Here is a 17296-nt window from a genome sequence, read left to right on the forward strand (position 1 = left end):
TTCTTTCTTAAACTATGTACCAAATCAAACAACATCACATAAATCAGATAACATTTTGTATTATAATTCATTTACAATCTTGTGTGTGAGATTGGGCCATACAATTATGCAATCACAATCAGGATGAAAGAGTACAGGTATGCCTCATCAGTAAGTTAACACTAATTATTTCTCTCATTTACTTTTGTAGTTTTATCCTTCTCAAAGAAGAAATGTTTATCAAATAGATGATTTGAAAAAAAGATATCTCATTCGAACTAAACATTTAAGGAACTTTTACTAAAATGAGTAATTTATAAAATAACGATTATATAACTTATTAATAGTCACGAGTTCAGAAAAGCTGCACCATTACAAGAGCGATCGGAAACATTTTTTCTTTTGTAAATAAAAGTGTGCTCTCTTGATTAACTTAACATGGCATCACAACAGGTAGATATCCCAAGACCAAATCTCATCATCACTCATCTTTGTCTATGAGCTTGAATTTTTAGATGAAATGATCACACACTTCAATAGTTTTAAAATTTTGAGATAGACAAGAATTATTTAACATAATTTCTTAGAGTAAGCAACTCTAAAGTTCCTTTTATTTTTATTTAATTGAAAGAGAAATGAGTTTACACCATTCTCAGAAAGACATACACTGTCAAATTGACATGTAAAGAATAAATGTAAATATTGCTATGCTATCTGGTAGAACTGGACATAACCTTTTCATATGACTAATATATTCCAGGCCATTATTAGGTCAAGGTTAAAGATACTTAAAATCTAAATGAGTAGCATTCATATATTTCTGGAAGAAAGACAGAACAAGAAGGAATTTTTCGTGTTATTTCGACCAAATAGTAAATACAAAAACATGCATTATTTATTTTTAGGTCAGGTGACATTCAAACTATGAAGTCTTTCTGCATAAATATGGAAAGGCTCTAGCATTTGTAGTTTATACCGGCTAATGTAGAATAATAGAATCCAAAGCACGCGTTTTAGCTTTCCTTGTCTGCTTCCCCAGTGAGCCTAAAGTTCAGAAAATTGAAAATGCAGGCGTTCCTTTGCAGCAATGAGGTGAACTGTGGCAGGAAAACCTTGTTTCGATCATTTATGCTCTCAGCAATTTGTGTCCCAAGCCTGAGAACGTCCTGCAGGTACGAAAATATCATCTTGAGAAACTCAAATATTGCAGGTAGCAGCATTGCCAACAAAGGCGAATCCAAAATTTGAAGTTGATGAATTCCTATAATAATTTCAAGTTAATACTCCTTCCATTCACTTTTACTTGTCAACTATATTAAAAATAAATTCACTTTTACTCTACCATTTTAGTATATCAAGAGAAAAACAATTTCCTTTTCTTGTTTTACCTATTAACTACTCCTTCAAAATCATTTCTCAAGTCAATTAAAGATTATACATCAATTAATATGGATATTGTGGTAAAATATGCATTTCATTAATATTTCTTAAGAATCATTTATGGACAAGTAAAAGTGAATGGACGGAGTATATGATAATAACTAAGTTCACAGTCAAATATTTATAAATATTTTATGAATTTCTTAATATAAATATAGGGTTTGAATAAAAACTATTGGGTTCATGTGAATCGTACCTTACAGCCTAGGTCCTCCCCTGATTCCCAGGGGACATAACATCTTATTCATCATTCATCATCACAACCGCCCATAAGTTGCAAGTATATCTCTTAGCTTTTTTGCTTCTGCATCCAGGTTGTCAAAGCTAGTTGAACTAGGTATCCTCCAACTCCAGTTTCCAAACTGCAATTAGGGGAAAGATAAGAAAACAAAAACGATGTCAGAGAGGATTCAAGAGAAATTGAAATAAGTAAAGGACTCACTTCGTTTGATGTGTTAGATGAAATAATCATATTGGTATAAATTTTGGTTTTGCTTTATCCAGCTTTTGGTTTGTAGTTTGAATATTGCATGGCTAATTCTCATATAATTTAATACACCCAATTGGATTATTATTTTTGAACCTGACGTAACATGGAATAACTATGCATCGATGAAACACCAAAAGATAAAAATACCCTTTATATCTCCTCAAACCCATCATCAACACCCTTTCAACTTTATTAAGTTTTAAGAGATAAACCTACATCTTAACAATTTACCCTATATATTCGTTTCTAGTAGAAAGAACGAAACACCCGATAGTAATTAAGCTATGTATTACAATCTTGCATAACTTGTTTCTATGCCAAACGACTCCCAACATCATATAGTTCCACTACATAGTAACACCAGTATAATGATGTGGTTGCTATATACTATCATAAATTCAGATGATATTGGAAAGGAAAGGAGATTCAACATTGAAGGAAATAGTATTTTGGTCCAAAGCAGAAAATTTCCAAAGCGTCGATAGAATCAGAAGCTACCAGATGCCACAAATTTGCACATAATCAGTTAAGCATCTCTACTTGTCTCAGCTAACCCAACAGCATTGACAGTTAACAGAAGGTTTAGAGTGCTAATCTAAACTCTACCAACGCCCAGCCTATCAGCGAAAACGATCAAGCATTGGTCACTCACTATTCACTCTGTAGAAGCAGATTTATGTCTTTACCTGAGTTGCTGGAATGTTCATTCTGGAATCACTCCCAAGCCCAAGAACATCCTGCATCGGTATAATTGCAATACGGGCTACAGAAGAAACTGCACCTTCGATCAAGCCCCATGATATTTCCTCTTCCTCAATATTTGATAAATACTTTAGTACCTGATACATCAATTTAAGTGAACAACAGATTCATGTTCATTGTCATCTCACGTTATATTTATAGCAACAATAAAACATGGTTTAGTCAATGCATCATACTAACATTGGATTTCTCTTCCTGTGGCAAAGTATCCCACCAACCTCGGATCTAAAACATGCAAACAAAAGAAAATGCTTACAAATTTTGGACAGGGAGTAGTTATGATAGGGAGGGGGGACACAGTAAATCAAGATCAAGCACTGAAGATTACCGTATCATTGTCATGTGTTCCAGTATACACTACTTGGTTCTGCTCATGATTGTGAGGTAAATGAGGGTTTTCAGCGTCACTGCCAAATGCTGAACGACACAGGGAAGAACAAATTTATACCAAGAATGCCAGATAAATTCAACGCTACTTTCTGCACACATTTTATAAGTACGGCAGAGGATATAATACCAAACTGGAGTACAGCCATTCCAGGTGCCTCAATGGACTTTCTTAGCTGAACAACGTCCTCGGTAATTACTCCCTGTCATTTAGCATTCTAGAAATGAGAAGATATAGCAATAAAGCAATAAAACTACATAAACAAATCAAAAATTCCCTTCTACCTATATACTAATCAAACTTAAAGAGTACAAGCTAGTCTCATCAATACATAATTAATTAGAGAAATAGAGAAAAATCTACTAGTATGCTTAGATGAAGCCGAAGGAGAGAAAATAATGATGAAAGATAAATGGCTAAAATATATGTATGCTTGCTTGCACACAAAAACAGGTTTGTTAGATCTGCTGTCAAATTATTGCTTTTGACCAGTACAACCAGAAATTGCCTAACAAATGGGTTGCATGCAATATTTTATTCTACCTTCTATCTTCTCTAAAAGGCATTATCTTTTACTTCCTAAAAGAGAGAGTTATTGGTAGTGTCCAACCATTCGAATGTCTACCAAACTACAAAAGAATGCTCCAGGGGAGACATAAAGAAGATATTTCTTTTTTATTGGTAGGAACCGTTAAGCAGACATCAAGACAACATCAGAAATTTCAGAGAGAAAACATGTTGTATATATGCTCTGCTAAGACATACCAAGTCTTCTGCTATAATATTGATCTTCCCAACAGCTTGTAAGATAGCATCAAACAAAGGTTTTCCAGGTCCCACCTAAGTCATTAAAAAAATAAAACAATGAGATAGTTTTTGAGGTTAAGATTCAAAACATGAAAGAAATATGAAGAGATCTGACCTTCCACCGTCCCAGAATTGCAATTTTTTCCTCTGCAAGTATGGATTATAAAAACTACATGAGTGCCCAATTGATACAAAGTTACATATAAGCCTGTAAAAATCCAACATCCGTTACCAGAAGGAACAGCCCAAAATCCAGCAAATCCTCTAAAGTGATCTATCCTAAATTCATCAAAAAGATCCGTTGCACGTTGAATTCGGCATACCCACCATGAAAATCCATCCTTCTCCATGGCTTTCCAATCATAGAGAGGGCTGTTTAGCAAAAAAAATCACAGTAAGTAGTGGATAGCACAACAATTGACAGTTTATCATTGAACTTAGATATGATCTACCAGTAAACTAAAACGACAAGTGTCCACCAAGTATGTCTTCTAAAAGCAACAACTAGATATGGATACTTCCATACTCAAATATATATTTTTCAGATAAAGGAAATGTTTGTTCAACAATCTAGTGTCCGAATAACACTTACCTGCCCCATAGTTGACCAGTTTCACTAAAGGCGTCTGGAGGAACACCACTAACTATAAGAGGGAAACCTTTCCTATTCTGCCACAGAGATAGATGGTTTATGCAGATCAGAAGGCTTTAAAAGTTAGTGAGGGTAATTCACCCAACTTATTTACCATCAAGGTTCAGGGAGATACTAACCAGCAAAAATTGTTTCTTGTTGGCCCACACATCAGCACTGTGATATCCAACATATATTGGCATGTCTCCCATTATACTGATTCCTTTGGATCGTGCATAGTCACGAACTTTTTTCCATTGTCGTTGGAACAAGAACTGTTGTGCAATGAATATGTCAATCTGTTCCAGGTAACATTAGATCATGTTCAATGTTTGCCCAATTTCAAGGATCCAACTTTGGTCAGCATTCAAATTTTAAAGAGGTCTTACAAAATCCTTTTCACTTTGATAAACTTCTTCTAGAGCTGCAAGATGGCGATTTTTCAATGGTTCAGGCCAATCATACCAGCTAATAGTGTTTACAGAGTTGTCTATGGCAGCAAAATAAGCAGCATCCTCCAGCCAACCTGTATTTTTCTTGAATAAATTATGTTTACCAATAGCAGGTGTTAACAGAACCATTTTTAGCAATTATTAACATGTCCCCACATTTTCGGACTTCTTTTTTCATTTCAAAGTGAATATATCAGCTATTCATAACAAGTGTGTTACAGAGCATTCCTATTCATATACTATCAGCTATTGTCCCTCCTAAATGTGTGATTAAGGAGTTATCATGGTTTGACAGACCATGGTTATCCTTGCTCCTATTGTTCACCTTAATCAAGAAATGAAGTAAGTTTATCTTACTCGAAATATTTGGATCCCGGCGAAAGTTCTCGAGCTGGTCTTTCAGTTCCCCTTCACTGGAGAGAAGCCTCTTTGCTGCCTAAAAATGATTAAGGAAGAAAATTATCATATGAGCAATCAATTCTTGAAGTGAAAAAATTATTTATCTATAATGAAAATGAAAAAGGAGGTGGATAAAGCTCGAGTACAGAAGAACAAAAATTTGATAATGTGAAGCAGACATGTAAGGAAGTCAACGAGAAAAGAGATATTTTTAAACCTCCTTTCTCTTCTCCACACACTCAAAACCTTTCTCTTGAAAGCATTTTCCAACCCTTTTTGGTTGTATAAAGTTCATGTTATATTAAAAGAAAACTAGCAACAAGTATCTCCTCATTGTTTACCTTGGTTATTAAAGGATCTTTTATCTCAGATATAGTCGAGTAATTGACACGATCTGTAGGTCTTCAGAACAATGAAACATACCAAACAATAAAAATAGGATGTCAAGTAATGTTCCATAGAATTTCTCTGTCCAGAAACACTAATGAATTGTAAGGAAAATGTTGTAAAGTGGCTCACAGTGGCTCCGGGAGCTCCTCCTTCTTCAGTAAACCATCATCAACAAGCTCTTCAAGAGAAATCAGAAGTGTGTTTCCACAATTTGCATCCTGAAAGCAACCATTGATAAACTGTCATTTCAATGTTGTAAAGATTAACAATATGGTCGTCTCAAGATCACTACAGCATTAACAAAAAGGTAATGATCTATGTCATTGTCTGTATGAACATTTAATCAAATAAATTCCGTTGCGAAGAGAAGGAACTCAATATAACATGAATCAAAACAACACAAAATCTCAAAATTGTGCCTCATGAAATGTGCATATTCAAGCAGTTCACATTGCAGCAATTTGATCGAAATACACCCTCCGTTTCAATTTATTTGTTTTACTTTCCTTTTAAATCCATTTCAAAAAGAATGACTCTTTCCTTTTTTGGCAACTCTTTAATTTCAACTTTCCACCTGTCATGTTTAAGACCACAAGATTAAGGACGTTATGGTACACTCTACATATCTTTAGTTTAAGACCACAAGATTCAAAAATCTCTTTACTTTCTAAAACTATGTGTCAAGTCAAAACCAGACAAACAAATTGAAGTAAGTTTTTTAAAAGAAAAATCAAGCGTAAAAAGGAAAATTCATGTCACCTGTCCTGAATAAGGTGATCCATCTTCATTGCCTCTCTTTCCAGGCGGTACAAGTGGAAGAACCTGCAAACAAGCGCAGAAAGTCCTGTTGCTTTTTAGATTTTAATTACTCACAAAAAAGTTAGAATCAGCTTTGGTTCCATTGTTTGGATAAAGGGTAAGACTGGATCTTGATCTCCAATTTTAAGAGTAGACTACTATATTCTCGAGTAAAACTTCAAAAGCATACCCACTACATCAATCAAGATATAAATATACAACCACCAATGCCTTTTTGAAGTTCCAGATCAAATAACTTGAGACAACAAGCTTCTCATAACATTCATTACAACTTTAAATAGACAATCAGAAGCAAACAAGAGAGTACAAACTCTAAACAGAAGGTACTTTTTGATCCTTTATTAGTAAGCAAGCTACACTATTCTCCTTGCCAAAAGTCCTTGCAAAATACAAACCAGGCATCGAACTTCCGTAGATTCCAACACCCACCCATATGAGTTGATGAAGTGCAAAACTGAGATGCCAAGATTCCTATTACATGGATGCTAATTTCTATGAAAGAAAAGAACTACACTTGAAATCTTTTTTTTCCTTACTTTTTCTTATGATAAATAAGTACTCACAAATCCTATTTGTGCTAGCTTTTAATTATTCTCAGCATTCTTTTATTATCATATTTGTAGTCTTTCCACTAAAGACATAACCTTTATGTTTCTTGCTACCACAAAAAGAGGTAAGAAACTATTGCCATGGTAGCGTAGGAAAATTATAAGCTAAGTTGTACAGACTCTTCACTTTTGACACCGCAACAGTGTCAGATTTTCAGTGTATTTTTGGAGAATCCAACACAAACATTTTGGAAGAATCTATAGTAACATAGATAAAGATTGTTAAATGAGCTTTATAATGTTTGTGTTATGTTGATCTTATATTACATCATGAAAAGTTATACATTCCCCAAATTTCTTCATGAATCAAAAAAAAAATTAAAACAATTGAACCTGCCAAAGGGAGCAACCAGCAAGATGAAGCCAATCAAGGAACTTAAAAGCCTGAGGGCCAAGGTCACCAATACCATAAGGTCCAGGAAACGACGTCGGATGGAGCAAAATTCCAGCTCTTCTACGATCGTTTGGGTCTCGTTTTGGCAACCAATCAGCATAATCAATCGGAAAATCCTCACCTACAGCAGGAACGGCAGCGGTGCCATTTTGAAAGGAACCTTTCCGATCAAACATGAAAGTGGGTCTAGATAATTTTGGGATAGGAGATTGAAAAGTAGTGTTTTTGGGGAATGGCAATTTGGGAGAAGAGAAAGAAGAAGGTATTAGTGAGAAACAAGTGTGAATTGCCATTGATAATGAGAATAAGTGAAGATTGTTAGTATTTTTCCTTCATATTATTGATTTGGAGGAGAATTTGGATTGAAGAAAATGGGTCGATTTTGAAATTGGGATTGCCGTTTTTGGCTTGAAAATGGAAAGGAACAGAGTGGAGTGGAGTGTGGAGTAGGAAGTTGAGGAAGGTGTTGCGGTGGGGAGACAAGAAGCATGTGATACACCGATTCGGTTTGATTTTATGTATTATTGGCTCAATTTATTAATATTTTAATTTTAAATACACTAAATTAATTTTATGTATTATTGGCTCGATTTATTATTTTTTAGTTTTTTAAATATGCTAAACTAATAATCAAATCAATAAGATATTTTTTATCGATTTGGTTCCTTCATGGTTTGATTTCGGAATCAATAAGAAAATACTTATAAATACATGAAAATCCATAATATTAGTAATACAAAGATTTTAAATGCATGCATTAGTATGGTTAAAAATATAATTGCCCCTCAAAACTTTTTTTTACGTCTTTTTCACCATATTTTGGAGGGTATTCTTATAATAAATCTTTTTTTAAAAAAAAAATATTATAGAATGCTTGCTTTTAATACATCAAATCAAACAATGATTAAAAATTAATCTCTGCTAACTAATACAAACACCACATATCTAAATATTATTTTTGTATACCCTACCAAGCGATCTAAATGGTGTCAGTTTAGGAGTGTGCAAAAATCGAACCGAAAAAATTACTATTGATTTATCATTATTGGGTTATTGGATTAACAAATTCTTAGTGATTTTATAAAAATATATTATTGGGTAAATCGATAATCCATTGACAATGTATAATTTACTACTTTACCCGTACATAATATTAAATATTAATCTCAATATCTTATTAGTTACTATCTTTGTTCTTTAGCCTTCAATTCACACTTTACAGTGACTTTGAGTTCACAACTTCACATAATACAAAATGTTAAAAAATAAAGTAATAACTCTATTCCTTTTAATTTCTCTTTATCTTACACTTATATAATTTTTTTCATGTTAGTTACTCCCTCCGTCCCTTTTTACTTGTCCATATTTCCTTTTTTGGATGTCCCTATTTACTTGTCCATTTTGACAAATCAAGAAAAGACAACAAATTTTTTCCTATTATACCCTTATTTACACTTTTTGAAAAATGTAAAAGTGTATGTTGTTTCCCTCCAATTTATTTCACTTTAATTCAAATAAGTGGTTGTAATTTTGAAGTGAAAGTTGTTATAAGGGTAAAATTATAACTTCACTGTGCTAATCATTGTTGCCTTAATCTGTGTGTCATTTCTAAAGTGGACAACTAAAAAGGGACGGAGGGAGTATTATTATTTTTAATTATTTTATGAATATTTGTAAAGTTACAATATTGTCTTTGTCACATTGAAATACGTGTTCAATTCGAATTGAGATTTACAAGGTGGGTTGAATTTCAATTAGGATTCTTGGAGACTACCCAACTATAAACCTTAGTTCATGCATATATAAAGGGTATTATATTCCCTTAAAAAGGCATCTCGAAAATTCCTTAAAGAGATCGAAATCTCAAAAATTTCATCACAAATTCATCGAATATTCATAAAAAGATAAAGGCATCTCAAATATTCCACAAATTCATGAAATATTTATAAAGAGATCAAATTCAAATTATCTTAATTCGAGAAATATATGCCACTAATACCGCTCGAATCATGAAGATCAAGTCCTTAATTCGAGAGATACGCCACTAACGGCCCTCGAATTATGAAGATCAAGTCTAAACCATCCTAGTTCGAGAAATATGCAACTAACGACCCTCAAATTATGACAATCAAGTTCATATCATCCAAGTTCGGAAAATACGCTACTAACGGCCCTTGAATCATGGATAAATCTTATGAGAGAAGAATCAAGGAAGAAACAAAATTGTACTCACAATCTTGATCAATAAAATTATATTTCTTTATATTTTATTTGTGATTGTAACTTATTTTCTATCACTTTAAAATTTGTTACAAACGATCTTGTCGGCTGTCGCGTCAAATTATTGGAGACATAAATTGAAAAAATATACAAAATAAAACACTAATAATACATAAAAATATGCACTCTACCGAACGGTCCATATGTGTTCTCAAATTAGTAAAACTGTTGCATGTTTATAGTCTTCATTCGTCTAAAACTTTGCAGATTTGTTTGTTTTCCTACGAATTTGTCTGATAGTGGCATTGATTGCTTTCGATAAATATCGACAATTTTTAATAATGGACCTAAGAGAATAACATTATATATTTTTCTAATAAATATCGACAATTTTTAATAATGGACCTAAGAGAATAACATTGTATATTTTTCTATTCAAAAAGTTTGATAGCAATTAGCAAGCAAGCAATTTGTCTCCACTTCTGCGTCTTGTTTTCTCCTTTTATTTGTTAATTGATTTAAGTGTCCGTTTGAATTGACTAATTTTAGGTGTTTTTAAGTCAAAATAACTTTTAAGCAATTTTGAAGTGTTTGGATGAAGTTAAAAAGTGTTTATAAACACTTATTTTAAAGCCAAAATAACAAAAATAAGCCAAAAGTCATAAGTTAGAAATCTTAACTTATGACTTTTGGCTTATAAGTCATAAGCCAAAAGTCAATCCAAACAGGCCCTAGGTCATACAAAGCCTTTCAAAGTTGTTTGTATATTTCATTTGAACACTTCAACTAGGGTGGATACCTATTGAACACTTTTACCCGTTCGAATTAGAACACTTTTTTGACAATCAATTAAAAATGTTGTATGTGTGTAATACATTCGCAGTGACGTGGCAAATTAACGAATTAACGACATACCTGTGGAAATTTGAGGGGAAAAAAAAGAAAAAATATTTTGAAACCATGAACCTTCGATTCGTTCATTGTGTTTCGTCTTTATCTGTGCTAAGCTAAAGGATTTTACTCGTTCACAACTTCAATCATGTATTAATGGAGTATAGAGAGATTCATAATCAACTAATAATTGAGCAGGTTCAAAGCTTCATAAAGGTCAAGGGGTGAAAAAATATGCAACTCCTTTATTCAAACTATCGCCGTCTACTCACCGTCATCATCGTCGTTCCTCTTAAATCAATTATTAATTTTTTTCAGATCTGATTTTAAAAAGACATGATACATTTGGGTTTAGATATTTCTTTTTCAGGAAGAACAAAGAGAGGGAGGGAGGAATAGAGTAGTGATAGTGTGGGTATCCATTTTTTCCGGTGAATAAGATAATGACTGCCAAATTTTTTAAGAAAATGGAGGAAGAAATGTAATGGTGTTCTCCAGATGAAATCGACAATGGTAAGGGAGAGGGAGAAGTGGCTGAACAAAAGAGAGAAGAGAAGGGTAGATGATGGTGTGGGGAGGCGGCGGCAATGGCGGGATGGTGGTGGTGTTGGAAGAGTACGACTATGGAAAAAAGAAGAAGAAAGAGACAAAAGAAAGAGATTAAAAATAAAATAAAAGGAGCTATAATATCCCTCCACACACTCACTATATGTGTATTACACGTTCTTTGCCATGTCAGCGAAAAGTGTCTTATAAATATTTATTTTGAACAATAAAAGTGTTCAATAAGTACAAACATTAATTGAGGTGTTCAAGTGAAATACGCAAACAATTTTAAGGGGCTTCATATGACTTTAAAAAATTATATTTTAATTAAGGCTTAAGTCATCAGTGACCCTTTAAAGTTATTCACATAATTCACTTAGACACCTCAACTAGGACTTGTACATATTGAACACCTAAATTGTTTAAAATATTGCCTATTAAAAACAAAACGATGATATGACAAAATAAGTGTGTATCACTGTTCCTAAGAACGTGAATAGATTCTATTTTTTTTTAAAAAGTTGGTACCTATTTTTTAACAGTTGACATGCATTAACTAAATAATTTAAAAAAAATATTAATTCCACATTAATCTCTTCATAAAAGAAACCTCCACCCACCCCCACATCCATACCATGCACCAGTGGTCATCTTCTTCAATCCACCATTCTAAAGATTTTAAATTTTTAGCCTTTTATTTCGTTCTTTTTTTTCTTCATTTTTTGAAAAAAATAAAAATCTAATTCTGCTAATTTAATATGCGAGAAGAAAATAATTTGAACATTGGAGTTAAAAATTAATCGATATTCATCCATCTTTATTTTCGATCATTCCGATTGAACAAACATCACCACTCATTATACTTATTAGAGATGATATTAAAAAATTCAACATACTTTCGATTTCTCTTCGTCGCAAATTTTAAAATAATTTATTGATGTCCATTTATTTTCACATAAATCTCAAACTGAATAGAGAATAACGGATGATAAGAGAATGAATTTGAGCCAGGAATTTTATTTTTTGTTATGTTCGTTATCAATGGAGAAATTAATGGCGGCCGATGGAGTTCACAGGTAGAAGGAAGAAGCAAGGTCAAAGGGTTAGGTGGGTGTGGGCGTGGGGAATGGGGAGTGGGGGAGATTTTCTTTTATAATTTTTTTGTGATTATTAATTAAAGGCTGGAAAGTATTTTTTATTTTTTAAAATTGAAAAATTATATTTTATTGCTAGATTGGGTTCATGTGCCATGTGTCGTAATTTTATTTGTGATTGTTTTAAGACAACGCATGTGAATTACACGCGTCTCATTTTATGTTCAATAGATACATATTCCTTAATATTAAAGTGTCTAATAGGTAATAGTCCTAGTTAAGGTGTCTAAGTGGATTATACGAACAATTTTAAGGATCGCTAATGACTTAAGCTTTTAATTAAATACATATGACTTGCTCATACTTCTTAAGTATTTTTGCTACACAATATCAGGTCAAATACAATCAATCTTATCTTATATTTTTATTAGGTTAGCTATTTTTTTTTATTCGTCATATCATTTTCATACAAATGAATAGAAAAAAGTTGCAAGGCTTGTAGACACCTAATTTTTGACTGAACATAAGATTTTACACTAATTTGTATTCCTTAAATATTTCTTTTATGTCTAAGTTAGATATTTTGATTTTATCTTATTTTAATAAGTTTATTTTTAAAAGATTTGAAAATAACAAAATATATGTTTATTTTAATTTTAGTTTAATAAATAAGCTAGTATTTCTTAATTATAATTTATTATTAGCTATTCAATTTTATTAGCTTTAAAATATAATTAAATAATATTCTTATTTTATTTTATTATATTATATTATATTATTAAAAAAATAATAATAACTTAACTACCCCACAACTCCCTCACACTGACCACTATACTACCCCACCTCCACGAAAAACACATCCCACAACCATACACACATTCTGCACAACACACACACAAAAAAAAAAAACCCCACTACCCACCCCTATATCCTAAACACAATACCTACACTTCTCAGAATACACACACATATACAAAACGTACAGAAAAAAGAAAAACACAACATCAGCAACACCAAAAAACTACACCAACACACAACACAGCGCACACATACGGAAGACAAAACAAAAAATATACACACTATACACCCTCATATTATATCTTTTCTTTCGCTCACAAACAAAAGTGAGGTCGAGGTTTTCTTTCGTAGTTTCGAGTTCGTGGTTCCTTATTAGGATTGTTTTCTTTTCGTGAATTGAATTTTCGCAAGAGATATCGTTTAATTTTTATTGTATTTTTATTTTTATGATTATATAATACTTGATTCCAATGTTATGAAGTTTGCTCGAAATTTAGGTGTGTTTAATTTTGACACAATAATATTGAAATATTCCCTCTTTATTCTATTGTACATTATTTTTCATTTTGTACCATATGTTGTTATCAATTAAGTACCTCTTGTGTCCAACCAAAATCAATTAAATGTCTAAAAGAATTATTCTAATAGTTTGTTTAGTCAACTTTATTAAAAATGTTTATTTTAGAAAAATTAAAAGAAGACGAGTTGCAAATTTTTACTTTTTATTTTTGTTGGATTTTGTCATAACTTGTAAGTAAACTAAAAATGTAAGTGCATCTATATCGAATTTGAAAATAACTTTTTATTTATTTATTTGTTTAAGATTTTAGACTTTTATTATTTAAATAGTATTCATAAATAGTATAAAATAATTTAGTCACTAATAATACACTTAAGCTTTCTAGCAATAGGTAAGCATTAGGACAGATATATGATCCGTTAAAAATATTTGTTTCGATTAAGAATGTGATTACACATCTTTTTCTTGAGACATTAAAATAAACTCAAGGATGCGGTGACACACCTTGTCTAAAAATATAATTATATTTCATTAACTTAAAATAGCACTTTTAGATAAAGTTAATAAGTGTGATGCAAAGAAGACAGCTATGTCTCTAAACGTCAAGACCAAGAATGCGGTTACGTATCTAGGTCGAGACCAAAGAAAAGTTCAACAATAAAAATATGAGTGAAACTGTAGCATATAAAATAGATCTAAAAAATAGTTAAAATAAGTATAAGTCAATAAAAGCGACCGTGCTAGAACCACGAGACTCGAGAGATGCCTAATACCTTCCCCTCGGTCAACGAAATTCCTTATCCGAATTTCTAGTTCGTAGACCAAATAAAGAGTCATTTCCTTTTGATTAGGGATTAAACAAAAAGTTGACTTGGAACACCATAACTCAATTCCAAGTAGCGACTCTAAAAAAATAAAATAATCTCTTAATCAATACCGTCACTTAAAATGGAAAAACCCTTCTGTTCCAGGTCAGAAAAGGGGTGTGACAAGGCTCATATATACGACCAATAAAATTTCATTTCGCAATTTTTTTTTAACATAATGTAGTTAATCCCCCTGGCTTGCCTTTTGAGTGAAACATTTATGAAATATCCGGGCCGGGTCTTGGGTCCAACAGCCAGATCTTCAAACTCAGCCCCGCTTGCTTGCCCGGAAGAGGAAGTGATCCCCCAACACTAAAAACAAAAATCCCAGAGAGAAGCTGAGAATACAAAATTCCTAAATGAGATAGCAAATAGTTCCTTAGAAAAAATATAAATAAAGAGATACTAAATAAAATAAGAATAAAAATAAATAGATTAATAAATCGCTGAGAGAAGGCGGCCTCTCTCTCGAAAAATGGCCCAATTTCTCTTCTTTCTTTTTGATTTCAGCTTATCAAGAAAATTAGAATATATACTATACTTAACATAATGGGACTTACAATATCTTTTCTCTCAATTTTTTCACCACAAAAAAATAATTCAAAATATAATATTTCTCATCTTTCTACAACATAAGGAAGAAAACATCATTTATGTAAGTGTAGAATGTAAAATGTTGAAATTAAAGAATTGTCAAATTAAAAAGACATTCTTTTTAAATAGATTTTATAAAAAATATAAGATAAACAAATTAAAATAGAGAAGTATATATATAATTAGCTAGTTAATATTCGAAATTGAAATATACAACATCATGTCCCAAAGAGAACAACACATTCTCTCCATAAATCTGAAATAAATAATATACATAAAGTGAAAAATACTTGAATCACAATGAAAGACGATAACAACTTATTCATATTGCCATTTTCACTTGTGGCCTCCTCCTCTTTTGATGGTTTATATATTATTGTACTAAAACTTTCTTTATAATAATAATAATATCTTTTAACTATATGATATCTATTTACAAAATATATATTAACTAACCAAGGTCCTAATGAAACACATTGTACTTGAAACATTAGATAATAAAATCAACTACTTAAGTATATCACTTCCTTTTTTTCCAATATTTGAGGTCTAGATATCATCAGTCCAATCGTCGATGTTGTCGTTTTCATAAAACAAGCCATCGACGATTTGATCGATGAAGGAATCGATGAAGGTGTTGCAACCAAGGGTGAAAATTCGGCCAACACGGGTGCGAGAACTGGAAGACCAAGCAAAAAGAGCAGCACAAGCCACGGCACCAATACAAACCCCAGCAGCTTCAGCTATTCCTTGAAAATCAGTCTTTCTGAATACTGAATTTCCAGTCACAACTTCCATAGACACTGTTGCTGCAAACACAATCTGGAGACAAAAATTAACTAAGAATATTCTACACTTTTATGTGATCTATAAAACTTTTTTTTATAGAGTACATCATTAAGAATTATTTTATTACTAATGCCTTTTAATCGGTTATTGCACCTCATAATTATTTTTCGAGTTAATTACCATATTTGACATGAAAGTAACATGTGTTACCATAAAATTTATATGAATTATTTTTCATTTCAATCCGTTCAAAAAATGATATATTTAAAAATAATTTATAGTCACAAAAATATATTTATTTATGAGTTATTTTATAACACAATTTTTTTTTATAAGAAAATCTAAAACTCGGTATTAAATCAAACTAACACATAAATTTAAAGTAATTCTTTTTTACCCACTACAACAAAAATAACTTATAACAACAATATATATGTTGATTTATAAAGAGTGTTAAAACATTTAACAACATTAGTTAATTGTCATCCGATCTAATATTATCGTTATAGGGTTCGTTTGAAAAAATACTCATATTACCTCTAAAAACATGTTTAGAATAATTCAACTATTTTTTTTGACCTCTCTAGATACTCAAATTCAATATTTTAGAATTAAAGGTGAGAAATGTTATCATACAAGAAAATCTTTCTTATCAAGTGTAAAAGAATAAAAAAAAAAACTTGTTCTAGTTAATATTTTATTTAAGGACATATTATGGAAAAAATCAGAAAATTGAGGAAGTTAAATTACCATGGCAAGTCGACCAGATATAATTTCAAAATCATGACTCTTCTTAGAGCTTTCAATATACTCTGATAGCGTCTCGAAAAAAGGTGAAACGTCATTATCTTCGCCATTAAAACCTCCGTTCTTCGTCTTGATCACTCCGACAGGATCCGACCCGAATGATCTTAAAGTAGTCAATCTAGGCTGCAACATGATTTTCCCATTCTCCTGCCCCGGTTCTGACACTCTCAACTTCTGAACCGGCATAAAACCGGCCGGTTCAGGCTTCTGAGTTTGTGGTTTAAGTTCACAGAAAACCGGTCCAGCTCTCAAGGCCATTGAAGAATCTAAGAGATGATTCCTGAAAAGTGGGAGAGAGAGAAAATGTTTGAGAAAAGTGGGGTTATTTTTAGATGCATGGAATAATATTATGGAGAGTTTTAATTTAACTCAAATGGTCCTATAACTTTGAGGCTCTTCTATTTTGGTCCTTATTGTATTACTGTCGATGAATTATTCAGGTTGGTTTGGTTTTTCATTTAAATTTATGTACTAAATCAAATTAACATAAAGTTGATTTTTGTCGGTTCATTCAATTTTCTCAACAGTTATACTTTGATTGAAAAAGAAATCAATTAAGAAGGTTTTTTTTTCCTTATAATTCGTGTGATTTAGTGCAATATTTGAAGTTTT

The 17296-nt window shown here is 31.8% G+C and overlaps 2 protein-coding genes across 2 annotated transcripts; both read right to left on the reverse strand.

Annotated features, from left to right (window-relative positions):
• Positions 1-813: 813 nt before the first annotated feature.
• On the reverse strand, positions 814-8049 carry LOC125829539 (4-alpha-glucanotransferase, chloroplastic/amyloplastic). The gene is made up of 17 exons (XM_049508754.1): positions 7499-8049; positions 6498-6560; positions 5868-5956; positions 5690-5750; positions 5307-5385; positions 4887-5023; positions 4638-4796; positions 4459-4535; positions 4099-4238; positions 3982-4013; positions 3825-3899; positions 3189-3261; positions 3000-3088; positions 2852-2896; positions 2596-2748; positions 1616-1781; positions 814-1145 (listed from the first exon to the last, which is right to left on the reverse strand). The coding sequence occupies exons 1-16, from the start codon at positions 7850-7852 to the stop codon at positions 1677-1679; spliced, it is 1731 nt and encodes a 576-aa protein (XP_049364711.1). The 5' UTR covers positions 7853-8049; the 3' UTR covers positions 814-1145; positions 1616-1676.
• A 7393-nt stretch (positions 8050-15442) lies between these two features.
• LOC125829608 (stress enhanced protein 2, chloroplastic) lies at positions 15443-16985 on the reverse strand. The gene is made up of 2 exons (XM_049508812.1): positions 16628-16985; positions 15443-15910 (listed from the first exon to the last, which is right to left on the reverse strand). Exons 1-2 carry the CDS (start codon positions 16940-16942, stop codon positions 15638-15640), a joined length of 588 nt encoding a protein of 195 aa, XP_049364769.1. The 5' UTR covers positions 16943-16985; the 3' UTR covers positions 15443-15637.
• Between the last annotated feature and the right edge of the window lie 311 nt (positions 16986-17296).

This window comes from Solanum verrucosum, unplaced genomic scaffold (assembly GCF_900185275.1).
Source record: "Solanum verrucosum unplaced genomic scaffold, falcon-dt-bn FXZP01000031.1, whole genome shotgun sequence".
Taxonomy (NCBI): domain Eukaryota; kingdom Viridiplantae; phylum Streptophyta; class Magnoliopsida; order Solanales; family Solanaceae; genus Solanum; species Solanum verrucosum.

Excerpts from the sequence above, each read along its gene's own strand:
- LOC125829608 (XM_049508812.1), bottom strand. The coding sequence starts at position 16,942 with ATGGCCTTGAGAGCTGGACCGGTTTTCTGTGAACTTAAACCACAAACT. Across the intron at positions 15,911-16,627 it reads TATCTGGTCGACTTGCCATG|ATTGTGTTTGCAGCAACAGT; the intron begins GTAATTTAACTT and ends TTTTGTCTCCAG.
- LOC125829539 (XM_049508754.1), bottom strand. The coding sequence starts at position 7,852 with ATGGCAATTCACACTTGTTTCTCACTAATACCTTCTTCTTTCTCTTCT. Across the intron at positions 4,239-4,458 it reads ACTGGTCAACTATGGGGCAG|CCCTCTCTATGATTGGAAAG; the intron begins GTAAGTGTTATT and ends TTTGCTAAACAG. Across the intron at positions 4,014-4,098 it reads ATTTTGGGCTGTTCCTTCTG|AGGAAAAAATTGCAATTCTG; the intron begins GTAACGGATGTT and ends CCATACTTGCAG.